The 13,029-nt window shown below is 52.7% G+C and overlaps 1 protein-coding gene across 3 annotated transcripts in view; it reads left to right on the top strand.

Moving 5' to 3' along the window:
* Positions 1-13,029, top strand: part of TVP23A (trans-golgi network vesicle protein 23 homolog A) — a 37,369-nt gene that overhangs the window by 17,949 nt on the left and 6,391 nt on the right. For 2 of the 3 annotated variants that reach the window (XM_044233935.1, XM_044233934.1), the window contains exons 1-5: positions 9,164-10,157; positions 10,506-10,595; positions 10,831-10,959; positions 12,055-12,183; positions 12,841-12,900. In XM_044233935.1, coding sequence (XP_044089870.1) covers positions 9,465-10,157; positions 10,506-10,595; positions 10,831-10,959; positions 12,055-12,183; positions 12,841-12,900 — 1,101 coding nt within the window. In that variant the 5' untranslated portion in view covers positions 9,164-9,464. Of the gene's footprint in view, positions 1-9,163; positions 10,158-10,505; positions 10,596-10,830; positions 10,960-12,054; positions 12,184-12,840; positions 12,901-13,029 lie in introns of those variants that run through there. The other variant, XM_044233936.1, reaches the window with a different exon arrangement.

Genomic DNA, 13,029 nt, shown 5'->3' with positions numbered 1-13,029 from the left:
CTGTGAAATATCCAGGGGGAGGGGGATAAGGAGGAGCAGGAGGAGGAAGAGGAAGAAGAAGAAGGAGTAGAAAGAGGAGGAGGAGGGAGAGGTATGATCAGACAAATGAGGAGAACAGAGAAATACACTAGATTCTGGGTGTATTTTGGTTGGCTTGTTAGAAGAAACTGCATTCCCAAAGTTGTGTCCAAAGTTTCTTGATGGTCTCATACTTTTATTTATGTATTATTTGTTGGAACTCGCAGTTGAGTAACACGCACATGTTAAAACTTGGTTGCTGGATTTCTTGGGTCCTTAAGCTGTAAGTGCCCCAAGTCTCTGCCTATCTTTTCTTCCACTTTGCAATCATGCTGGTTTTCTGTAGAGCTTCCTACGGGCTGGATTTTGGAGTGCCCGTCAGGATTTTCCTTCAGCCCCTACACTTCCCGCAGATCAGTAGGTGGAGCCCGGGGCTTGATGAAATTCAGGTGTGGCTGCTTGGGTGCCAGCTTCAAGGGGTGGGGGGCGTCCTTCCACCGGAGGCTCCTGATGCCTTAGGGTCCTCCGTGGCCTCCATCCCTGAGCCCTTTCGGGGTTCTAGTCTGGCCACTTTCCAATTCTGTCATTCCGTCTTCATTAGTGAGCCGAAGTGATCTAGACGCTTCCTTCTCCCCCGTCAAGGTTGTAGTCATTGCTACGTGTCCTTTATAGAGAAAAGACATGATGCCTGTTAGATTCCTGCCCTTCACTCTTCTGTGTTCTAGCGATGAGTCCGTCATCTGCTCGCATCTCCCATAGGTGAGCGCGGAGGGCTGCTTGTAAGTTTCAGATGACTTACGGATTAAGGTGTATTGTCGTTGTTACTCAGATGGGCCCACCATTGACCCACCGGAGCCGCTCCCAGTTGGCCTCTGAGCCTTTTGCCCTGACTTTCGTGGTCTCGGAAAGCCTTCCTGCTACCTGCAGTGCTCAGATGACCCAGCCTTATCCTGCGGATTTCTCCATCTGTGCTTGAAATGGGCTGTGTGGTGTCCAGAGGCCACAATCTGGACGTGTGTCCTGCCTCAGCTCCCAGGCCCACTGGCTAGGACGTGTGTCAGGTAGGGCCTGGACTGCCATCTCTTAGTGGACGTATTTGGGATTGGGGGAGTCACCGTTGTCAGCAGATCCCTTTCTGTTGATCTGTGGCTCACTGCGGGGGAAGCCACAGGTGGGGCAGCCTGGGGGCTCAGGGCTGAGGTTAAGGACTTGGCTCTGGTGCTCAGTCTCCGGCTCAGGGCCGCTGCTAGCTCTTAGTGCACCTTCATGCAAACCAGACCGGACAATCCAGCTGGAGAGGGGAGGTGGGGCCCGATTCCAGCCGCCAGCACCTTCATAAATGATGCTTTGCTCCAGCCTGGGGTCGTTCCCTTCACCACCACACTTCCCGCTTCCTTACCTGCAAGATGTCTATCTCCTTCTTACCTGCCTTATTCGGGCTCATTTGTCCCAAGGTAGGTGATATGGGTTGGCTTGTCTCCTCTCCAAAAAAAAAAAAAACCCAAAAAATGGTATGTGGAAGTTCTAACCTCTAACACCTCAAAAGGTGACCTTCTTTGGCAACAGGGTCTTTGCAGAGCTAATTAGTAAAGCTGAACTCTGGTGGGAGCAGGGTGGGCTGCTCATGCAGCGTTGACTGGTGTCCTTCTAGAAAGCCAGCCTTGTGAAGACAGACACGTGGAGAACGCTGTGTGATGTTGGGGGCAGAGATTGGGGTGAGGAGTCACAAGCCAAGGACCACGAGGGGTACCAGTTGCCGTCAGAAGGCAAGAGAGGGGCACGGGATAGATTCTCCCACGCGGAGCTCAGCAGAAACCAACCCTGTTGACACTGTGATTTTGGATTTCTGGCCTGCAGGCCGAGAGAGCAAGAGAGAAATTTCTGTTTTAAGCTCCGCTGCTTGTGGTGCTCTCTTAGGGCCGCCCCGGGAAACCGGCACAGCAGGTGATTCTACTCCTTAGAGTTGGTCCGAGGACCGGTGGCACTGGCATCACCAGGTACTTGCTGCAGTGCTGGCTCTCGGGCCCCACCCCAGCCTTCCCGAGTCAGAATCCGGATTTAACCAGAGACCCAGGTGATTCGTGTGTGGAGGGGCCTGCTGTCTACAAAGGAAGGTGCTGGAAGGACCACTCCCCAGGGCAGATGCACCATTTCTGATCCCGGCTGGCACTCACGGAACTCCTGCTGCCCACCAGGCTCTACCCTAACCCCGGAGGTGCACTGATTAGTCTCCTGGGATTTTCCCCGAAACTCCGTGTATGCATTTGGCGCCACTGGCGGGCACACACATGACTCACGCCAACGATGACTGACTAGAACCCCCTGGCAGCCGTGAGTCTCAGCCATTCTGTTTCGTAGCCGAGGACCCTGGGACCCACAGAGAGGTTGAGTCACCCGCTCAGTGTCACACAGATCTTCCGGGGTGGGGCTGGGATGGGCTCGCGCTTTCCCTGCCCTGTCTGCTTTCTGCTCGGGAGCTCCCTAAGCCTCTCACGCCTCCCTTCCTTTTTTGCTTGTTTTTAACTTGAGGTAACATACACGTAATGTGAAATTGCCGGCTTTCACCATTTAAAGTGAACAGTTCAGGGACACGTGTGCAACCATCCTTATTGCCTGGTTCCAGAACCCTTCCCTCGCCCCATAAGGAAACCCGTACCCCCACTAAACACTCAGCCCCACGTCCCCTGGCCCCCGACAACCTCTCAGGTGCTGGCTGGCCCCCTTGATCTGCCTGTTCCGGGTGTTTGCTCAGAATGGGGTCCTCCAGCACATGACCTGGCTGCTTTTACTCACAGTCCTGTTTTCCAGGTTCCTTTGTGTTGTGGCGAGGGCCAGGACTCCTTTGCACCCCCCCCTTTTTTTTGGTATTTTTCTTAGTATGGTTAGACAGGCATAATCTAAAATTTACCATTATTTACCATTTTCAAGTGGACAGTTTGGCGACTTTAGGTAGGTTCGCACTCCTGTGCCAGCGTCTCTACTGTCCCATCTCCAGAACGTTTTTTTCCCATCCATCTGAAGCCCCAACACATGAGGCAAGAGCCCCGTCCCCTCGACGACCTATTCCCTGTCTGTCTTTCCTATGTGCAGCCCTACGCTCTCTGTGCCTCTGGGTCTGACTCTCATGTTCTGGGCTCGTCCACGGGGGGCCTCTGCTTCATTCCTTTTGTGGCTGAGTCATGTCCCCCTGTAGGGATAGGTTCCATTTTGTCCATGCTTCTGGCGATGGACACGTGTGTCCACTTTGTGGCGACTGTCCGTGTTGTCCTTAGGAACATGCATGGACACGTTTTTGTTGGAAGAGGTTTTTAGCTTCTTCGTGTCCAGGTGTTCTGGAAACTCTGAGCCGTGTTGCGGGGAGTCCTGCTGGGTGCCCCCAGGAGAGAGAGGGGGGATCCCCACCAAACACAGGGCCCAACATGGGCCCACCGATGTGTCCCCGGGGGGGTTCAGTTTAATTTGCTCGCTAAGCCTGTCCAGCCTCTGAAGTTGCGATGTCTCTTTAAGAAGAAATCAAGAACAGAAACAAGAGTTAAAACCTTGGTGACCAGAGGGAAGTCTGGTGGTTTTTTTTTTTGTTGTTTTTTGCTTCCATGCTCAGACTGACTATTGGGCTGACCTTTGAATCGAAGCTATGAGGAGCTAGCCATCCGCCCATGCTGACCTCCCAGCGGTCTGCAAACCTGCCTGTCCCGGGCTGAGAGACCAGGGGTGCAGGGGGACATGTCGTTGGAAGCGAGAAGCCCGAGTCTGAAGGACCGAGTGGTACTCACGGTGCCTCTGGGGTATTCGAGGAGAGAAAAATCTGATTCTGCCCAGATGCTTCCCCTGCCCCCTGGCTAGGCAGGCCCATGGGGTTTCGGGTTCAGCTTCTCTCTGCGTGGCTCCTGGAGCAGAGCTGGTCTTGAAGATGGGATAGAGGAGGGCCCCTTGATTGAGAGGCGCACGCGAGTCCCCTGTGGTCTTGTTAAAATGCAGATTCAGGCTCGGGAGGTCTGGGGGGATTCCCCTGATCCCGCCTTTCTAAGGAGGTCCCAGTGGTCAAGGGCAGCAACTGAGGGATGGGCCGGTGGCGTCTTTACTGTCTCCCCCTCGTGCGTGGGGGTCCCCTTCTTCCTACACCTTGATGGTGGCACACGGCTGTGGGCGGAAGAGCCATCTGACTAAGTGGGCGTCAGGACTGAGGAAATAAATAGCAGCACCCTATTCTTTTTTTAACAGTGGGGGGAAAAAACATCTGACACAGGACGTCCAAAAAGAGCACCACTGGTCAAGGCTTTTTTGTTTTGTTTTGTTTTCACTTTCTTCCCCTCTTAAAAGTCCTGACCATGAATGAGAAACTGTAAGCGAAGTGAATGGCCACAGCTACCTGAGGCCCCCTCTGGTCTGGGGTCCGAGGTATTTCTTCTCCAGGAACCTCCGGCATCTGGGGTGGTTATTGTCCTCCCTCCCATTTTATAGATGAGTAAACCAAGGCTCTGAATGGGCCGTGTCCCCAGCATGGGCAAGGATGGCGTGTGTGTGTGTGTGGATCTAGGTGCTCTGGCTCTGTCCTGGTGGGGGCTGGGTGAGCATTTATGTCCCAAGGAGCGGTGCCCTCCCCACCCACATTTATCTTTTGGTTGAGAGATTGGTAAGTCCAGAAGAAAGGACCCGCTTTCTGGAATTTTCCTCATGCATCCAACGGTAATGGTCAATTACTCAGTTGGGGATTTTTAGGTCTGGATTTTTATGTGGCCACAGATAGACCCTTGAATATCAGCCCATGGGCTTGGTTTATTCTGAAAGGTGTCTTGTCTCCATGCAAAGTGGAGGTTGCCTCTGCTTTCTTGATTCTTCTACTTTTTAATTCAGATTTCCATAAAAGTACAGGGAACGATGAGTCTCCATCATGACCTGCACGTGGCCGGGTCCTCTTCACACCCCCAGCTTGGGTCCAGCCCTGAGCTGGTTGTGAAGCAAATCCTGGGCGTAATCTCAGGTAACTTGGGTTTTGGTTTTTGTTTTTGTTTTTTTTTTTTTTTTTTTAGGGGCAAAAGAAGTCAAGGAGGAAAGATAGTTTTTCCTTAACCTGTGTTCCAGCAAAAAGCAGGGAGCTTTCCAGTGTGTCTGAAGGATGAGGATTTATTTAGGATTTTATTTATTTGTTTGACAGAGAGCACAAAACCACATGTAGACAGGGAGACAGGCAGATGGAGAGAGAGAAGCAGACTCTCCACTGAGCAGGGAGCCCAACGTGGGGCTCTATCCTGGGACCCATGGATTAGGACCGGAGTAGAAGGCAGATGCTTAAACTACTGAGCCACCCAGGTGTCCAGAAGGATGAGATTTTAAAGGAAAAGAGCTTACAAGGGGCGGTTTGCTGAGGAATTCAAGCTGGAGACCGTCTTTAAAAACCAGAGCACCAAAAAAAACAAAACAAACAAACAAACAAAAAAACCAGAGCACCGTTTTCAAAGTAATTTAAACAGTGAAACAAAGGATGGCTTTTTAAGATACTCTTCCATTCCTGCTGAGTTTAGGATTAAACTACCCTTTTCCAGTCAGATCAGACCTGCCTTAGAAGTTTATTGGAAAGGGGATATGTATGCCTGTGGGACATGGTCCTCCCCTGATTTTACTCTCTTGATTCAATTTAGAACCAGGCCGCCCAGTCCCCCGCTACCGCCTGTGTCCATTTTTAAGAGTCCTTTTAGGTTTACAGAAGAACTGAGCAAAAAGTACAGAGTTCCCGTAAGTTCCTCCCCCTGAGAAGTTCCCCCTGTTAACATCTTGCATTAGTGTCTTATATTTGTTACGAGTGATGAATGAATGCAGAGTTGTTAGCATGTAATCTGTCCTTTACATGAAGCTTTGTCCATGTGCATTGTCTGGGCTCGGACAGACGTGTGATGACATCAGTCCACCATTACTACGTCAGAATGGTTTCACTGCCCTGGAAGTCCCCTGTGCCCATCCAGTTCATCCCTCCCTCCCCCACTAACCTCTGTCAACCATTGCATTTGTTTTGTTTTGTTTTATTTACCTTGTCCATTTCTCAGTCTTTTCCAGAACGTTCTAGCGTTGGGGTCCTACAGCATGCAGCCCTTTCCGACAGGCTTCTTTGATTTTGTAATAAGCATTTAAGGTTCTCCCTAGTCTTTTCTTGGCTGGGGAGCTCCTTCCTTTTTAGGGCTGAATAATGTGCCCCCGTGTGTGGAAGGACCACAGCTGACCCATTCATCTGTTAAGGACATCTTGGTTCTCCCAGTTAGGGGCAGTGATGCCTAGAGTGGCTGTAAATATCTGTCCCTGTTGCGGGCGGCGACCTGAATTTTCAACTCCTTTGGGTAAATTCTGCGTAGTGCGATTGCTGGATTATACCACATAGAGAATTTTTAGGGTGATTTGCCAGGATCTCTTTTTGGTCAGCGGCTTCAGTCAAAACTTGAAGGTGTGATGTATACGAAATGCCCTCATCTTGGTGGATGGTTTGAACTTCCGGACATGTCTATGTCCAGATCCTGAGATCAGGATACGGAGTGTGTCCAACACCTGTGTTTGTGTACTGTCTCGGGCAGTGTGTCCCCCCCCCACCCCCTACCCCAGAGGTAACTCTACTCGGACTTCTAGCACTATCCCTCGGTTCTGCCCATCAGCCAGCTTCCACCACGCTTTGGAAAGCAGGTTTTTTTGGGGGGGGTGGTTGGGGAAGGGCCGTGAATAGCAGTATGCTTTATTTTGGCTTTATTTTGAGCAGTGCCTTGTTTCCTCATTGTTCATGCTGGTCTAGAGTGGAGAGGTTGGCACACTTTCCAGGTAAATATTTTGAACTGCAGGCCAGGGAGTGAATAAGCGTGGCTCTGTTCCAATAGAACTTGACTTAGAGAAACAGGAAGTGGGCCAGATTTGGCTCGTGGACCAGAGTTTGAATCCAGGGTAGAAGAGGGCTTTTCCTTTGTAAAATCCGGCCCTGGGCCACGCTCCAGGTCTGACCCCACATGCCCTGGGAAGGGGGGCCTTGCGTACCTCCCAGGGCTTCCTCCGGTGGCCTTTATGTGCCTGCCAAGCTGAGAACTTTCTGAGTTTCCTCCAAGGAGGAAGACCACAGTTGTGGGGCCCAGGACTGTGAAAATGGATTAAAAAAAAACCAGAAGCCCAGCGCGACTCTCCCCACCTTGACCACCACTGAAGTCCGCTCCTTTCGCATTCACCGCCTGTCCATCTCTAGTAGCAGGCCCTTCCTGCCCGGCGAGTGGAAAGCACTGTTAAAGGTGAAGATCAAGGAAGGTTCTTCAGTGAGGTGGAAGGGAGCGGGGGAACACGGAGAAGTCAGGAGACGGCGGGGGGGATCCCTGCAGAGGTGAAGAGAGTGAGAGAGAAAGTTGTGGCCAGGCGGGGAAATTTCGCCGTCAGGCTCCTTGGAGGTGCGTCGGTTTCGAGTGACTGAGGGCTGAGGTAAGCTTGTCACGGTCCCCGAGCACGGTCTGGGTTTCAGGCACTTTCCATGTGCCACCTTCACGCAGCGAGGAAGTGGCGACTGTCGGCATTCCCACTTTACAGAAGTGGAGACCGAGGTGTTCAGTGGTTGTGTGGCTGAGGGCGGGCTGCAGAGCTGCTCTGAGGTTGGAGCCAGGATTTGAACACTCACTCTGGCACCTCGGTCCTGGTTGCCTCTCAGGGCGGGGTGGGGGGCTGGGCAGCGGGGAGAGGACAGGTGAGTGACTGGGAGGGTGGCGTTGGAAGCCGGTGGCTTTGGGAGGTGGAGGGGACTGTTGGTGTGTGTATGTGTTCTGTGGCCCCGGAGGTGGCAGAGAGAACTGTGGGGGATGGAGGACCCCCTGGCAGGGAAGGGTGGATAGGTGTGAGCCTTGGCCTTCACAGCTCTCAAAACCAGGAAACTGGTCTGAGACCATGTGAGTGTTGGCGGGGGACACAGGCTGGGCCAACTCCAGAGGCAGACTGAAGGGGGGTTTGGTAGGTGGCCCAGGGGACTGCCTGCATCAAACAGGATGGGAACAGTATTTGAGGGTGCCATCGGCATCCTTGTCTACTCTAGGCTTTGAGTAATGACAACGGCCATGGTAGTGGTACTTTCCATGACAAGTTAAGGACATCACTTAACTGGGACCCAACCAAGCAGAACCTTCCAACAATGGGAATTTCTCTGGTTGTTATTTTAGGAAACCACAGCTGAAAAAAAGCGGGTGGGCAGGGGATTTATTCGAATGCATTAACTTCCAGGTTTTACCCTGGAACAGTGGCCATGTGGGTTTCACACAAGTCAAGACTGTTCTACAACACAGACCCGGTTACAAGGCTTGGCTCAACTATTGGCCGAGAAACTGAAATGCCAGGAGCTATGGGGGACATAAAGTGATCTCAGACACGGCTTCTGCCCTCAAAGAATTTTCGGTTAGTGCATAGAGGACGCCTTCATCTTCCAGGCGAAGAGGCAGGACTGTGTTACGACATTTAGTTCCTCAGGAAGATTTAAGGTTGAAAGGGTATAAGAGAAAGGGCGCCTGTGTGGCTTAGTTGGTTGAACATCTAACTCTTGGTTTCGGCTCAGGTCTTGATCTTGGAGTCATGGGATCGAGCCCCGAGTTGGGCTCTGAGCTCAGTGGGCAGTCTGCTTGAGATTCTCTTCCTCTCCCCCCACCCCACCCCTGCCACCCTATTGCTCACTCACTCTCCCTCTCTCAAAAAAACCCCAAAAACAAACAAACAAAAACCAAACCAAAAAACAATAAAAGGAGCACACATTTATTTTTTTAAAAGTATGCGAGAACCCTAAGGGTGTGATCTTCGGGAACATTCCAGATGCGGGGGGTGTACGGGTCATGTCTGACTCTTCAGGGCCGGGTATGGGTCCCAGGCTGGCTTGCAGCTAGCCTGCCAGGAGAGCTCAGCATCTGAAAGGCATGGATGAGAAGGACTGCGGCGGACAGCTGGGGTTTGGGCCCTGCTCCTTCTTTCTTGGGAACATGGGGAGTAAAGGCATAAGTCACTATAAATCCTGCTTCGGAGTTCCCAGGTCCCTAGGAGCCCAGTTTACTTTCTCTGAAGGGCCCTTTCTTGGGAGGACAAGCAGCGCCTCCCCCATGCAGCTCCCAGGTCTGCGGGCTCCCTCTCTGAGCACCCGACCGGTTGGGAGGAGCCCGTGCTATCCTATTGACATTACTTGTCGTCACGTAGAAGCACACTCTTGTCACAACTCTGAGTTTCTGGCTTCTTGTGCAAACAGTGGGTCTGGCAGTTGCCGCTTCCTCCCAGCACTGGCTGGTGCTTTCGCTGTCATCCGTCCCCTGGCTGTCATCCGCCCCCCTGGCTGGCACAGTGGCTTTCTCACTCTGCGTTGTTTCCACCTGTGCTCTACCAAAGTGGATTCCAAAGGGAAAAGCGGGATGGCGTGAGGGTCTTCTACCTGGCCTGTGTCCCCCACCGCTGTTGCCTGCTGGAACCCTATGGGCAGGTGTTCTCTCTGCTCTGGATGCATGGGCGGCCCTTGCGCTCGAGCGAGCCCTGGGTTTCTGGTCTTCCTAGACTTTTCTTTTAAACAGCCGATGTGGGATGAGTCATGGTTTCCCTCTATCCAGGTACATGGGTTCCCTGCTGACACGAGATTCTGCCCTCGTGGGCTGCACGTGGACTGCCCAGTTACTGGTGGAATAACCCAACCTTTATCTTTAGGGAACTGGTCCTTATCGCTATCAGGTGGGAAGGCAGTGACCACTGTCCTGTTTCACTTCAAAGGTGGCCGAGTTTCGAAGAGGGCCCATGATCTTTGCAATCAAATGAGGGGAAAGTACTGGATTCTTCGAGAGGGGAAAGATGCTGGTAGGATAATGACTGTCTCAGGACATCTGATGTGCTGGCGTGCTAGGAGTGGCAGCCTGGCGGGGCGGGGCTTGAAGCACACGGGGGATAGCGTGCAAAGTCAGAGCCCATATGGTGAGTTTGGTGCTCGCCCTCTTGGCCTCTGCAGTGAGGGGGCTTCCGGGTTCTTTCCTAGGCACCCGTTGGCCACCTTTTTCCACCTATTTTTCCGAGTAAGTGCCATTGTCACCTATGTGTGCTGCGACTGGTTCAGCAGAAGCTTCGTGGGCTGCTTTGTCACCGTGCTCCTCCTCCTGTCCTTCGACTTCTGGTCTGTGAAGGTAAGGCCGCCTCGCTCCTGACGCCGTCGCTCCTGAACCCACGAGGGCTGGAATTCTCAGCTGCCACGGTTGCAGATCGCTATCTAGGAGGGTGGCAACTCCCTACAGCTTGCATTTTTTGTAAAATTTGCATAAATTTAAAAAATATGTATGCTACATATTGTTTGTGGGGAGGGCGTGCATGGGGGGCGGGGAGTCCCTGGTTACGTTAAGCGTAGTTCGGCTTACCTCTCCTCCTGCTCCCAGGGCAAGTTCAATACAAATTGGTGACTTTATTTTGTGCGTCAGTGGAAAGGTGATTTTCTCTCTCTATGGCGTGCTTAGAGCCCTCCTGTCTCTTTCCCCCAGAATGTAACTGGGAGACTCATGGTGGGCCTCCGCTGGTGGAACCAGATAGACGAAGATGGGAAAAGCCACTGGATTTTTGAAGCCAGAAAGGTATCGTCCATACAAGTCAAACTCGACCCAGGAGAACGGCTGTGGAGGGTTTGCACGGGTCCCTGCTGGGCTCTGTGCAGATCAGAGCCCCGCCCTGGGCTGAGGACGCCGCCGCGGGAGCGCCCCTGACCCCAGCGGGTGGCAGAAGTCTTTGGCCAAGAAGCCATGGCTTGCAACCAAGCCTCTGCAACCAGTTTCCCTCATTCTGAAAACGGACTCTCTCCTCCCTTCACAGGCCTCTCCGAACCAGATCGCTGCCACCGAGGCGGAAGCTCGCATCTTCTGGCTCGGTCTCATCATCTGCCCGCTCATTTGGATCGTGTTCTTTTTTAGCACCTTATTCTCCTTGAAGCTCAAGTGGCTGGTAAGGTGATACCCCAGCTCGGACAATGCTTTGCCGTCTGCACGGGCCAAGGCTGCGGAGGTGGCCTCTAGTACCCGCTCATTTGAGACCGCTTTGCTGAGGTCATTCACGTACCTCACGAGCTACCCCTTGGGCACTTATAGCTGTGGGCTTCCAGTATATTCAGTGTGCAGTCATCACCACAGCCCATTTTAGGGTATTTTCATCACCCCCAAAAGGAACTCTGTACCCTCTAGCCCTCGCCATCTCTAGTGCCTGGCACGCTCCTCTTCCTGCTCCAGCCCTTACCAATCCAGATGTTGCCTGTAGCTGGAATTCTATATTGGAATCGTTTGTGCGCTTCTTTCACTGCACGCTGGTTTTCAAGGTTCATCTGTGTTGTGGCATTTATCAGTACCTGTTCACGGCTGTATAATATTCCATCGTAAGGACCTGCTGCGTTGTTTTTCCCCTTGTCCACTGACGGACTTTCGGTGGTCTCTTTTGGACTCCTAGGAGTAATGCTGAGAGAGGAGTTGTAAGCAAAACAAAGTGCTTTCTGACCCTAGAATGTTCCTAAGTAGGAATAAGCAAGTCTGAGTTCTGAAGTCTTGTTTTACAGGTTGTGAGTATATTCAGACAGCCTGGAGCCCCACTCAGGGCTTGAACTCATGACCCTGAGATCGAAACCTGAGCTGAGGCCAAGGGTCAGACGCTCAAACGACTGTGCCACCCAGGGGCCCCTATTTCAGTTTTAGGACTCTATTTCACGGCTGTGATCGGGCTCCTTCAGGGAGAAAGCCTCCACAGACGTCTACACAGACGTGTAATCAGAAGGGGGGGCTCTGAAGTTTGGCTGCGGGCCCAGCTACGCATCAGCTCTGGGACTTCAGGCAACTTTCCTTTCTCTGGGTTTCGGTTTCCTTCCTACAAATTGGGATGCTGAGGGCACCGCCCACTCCCGTGGCGGCTGACTAAAAGATGCCTGAGGATTTGAGAAGGCTTGCCAGAGGCTGGCTGTTACGAGGTACAGGCCCGAGCCACTGCTGCGCGGCTTGGGAGGAACATTCCCATATGTGCTATCGGAAGAACCGCCTTTGCTGTGTCTGCCCGCAGGCCCTGGTGATAGCGGGGATTTCTCTCCAAGCCGCGAACCTGTATGGCTACATCCTTTGTAAGATGGGAGGCGAGAGTGACATCAGCAAAGTCGCAGCCAGTTTTCTGTCCCAGACGGTGTTCCAGACGGTGAGCTGCTTTCGTCTTCTTCCTGGACCCCTGCTCTCCACACCCTGCGAGCGCGGGTGGCCTCCGGGCAAATGCTGTTGGAACCTGTTCCCTATCAGCTAGGCTGCCGGGGTCAGTGGTGTGTGTGTGTGTATTAAAATCGGCACGGCATTGCATTGACCACTTGGACCGTTTTTTAAATGTACAGGTCGGTGGTGTTAAGTACGTTCGTGTGGACACGCCACCTTCAGCACGCACTGTCCCTCTCCGGAGCGTCCCTGTGACACAGTCATGCCTGGTCTCCCCTCCCCAGCGTCCCACTATCTACTCTGCTCTATGAATCCGACTCCAGCAGGGCCCTTGTGTAAGGGGATCCTACAGTACGAGTCCTTTCGTGATGGCCACTGTTAGTTTTGAGTGATCTAAAAACTACAGAATTAAGTACTACACACACGCAGTTTTTTTTAACCTAGCATATACTTCCAGAAGTGTGAGATCTTTTCAAATGGATGGTTTGAGCCATCTTAAAATTTGAACAATGCTACTTTATGCCCCCACATTGAGCAGTGAGCCCTGTGGGCTTTCAGTTACATTGTGGGTTTGCTCTGCGCCTTGTATCAGCAGAGTCAGGCCCCTCACCTGTGAGGACAAAGCCCCAGTTGACTTTTCTCTTTGCAGGCCAGCCCAGGTGACTTCCAGAAGCCTGGCCTTGAGGGGCTGGAGATTCACAAGCATTAGGTAAGAGGCAGGACAGAGGTGGGGGCTGGGGCTCCGCTGTGCGGGGCGGCTAGGGTGCACAGTGGGGAGGGAGCTAGCCGGATGGGGCTGGCTGCTGGGCCTTCCCCTGGCTTCCAGGACCCCCTCCCC

This window comes from Neovison vison, chromosome 14, assembly GCF_020171115.1.
Source record: "Neovison vison isolate M4711 chromosome 14, ASM_NN_V1, whole genome shotgun sequence".
NCBI classification, from domain to species: Eukaryota; Metazoa; Chordata; class Mammalia; order Carnivora; family Mustelidae; genus Neogale; species Neogale vison.
Note: the sequence above shows the minus strand (reverse complement) of the source record. Positions and strands in the feature narration are given on the sequence as shown.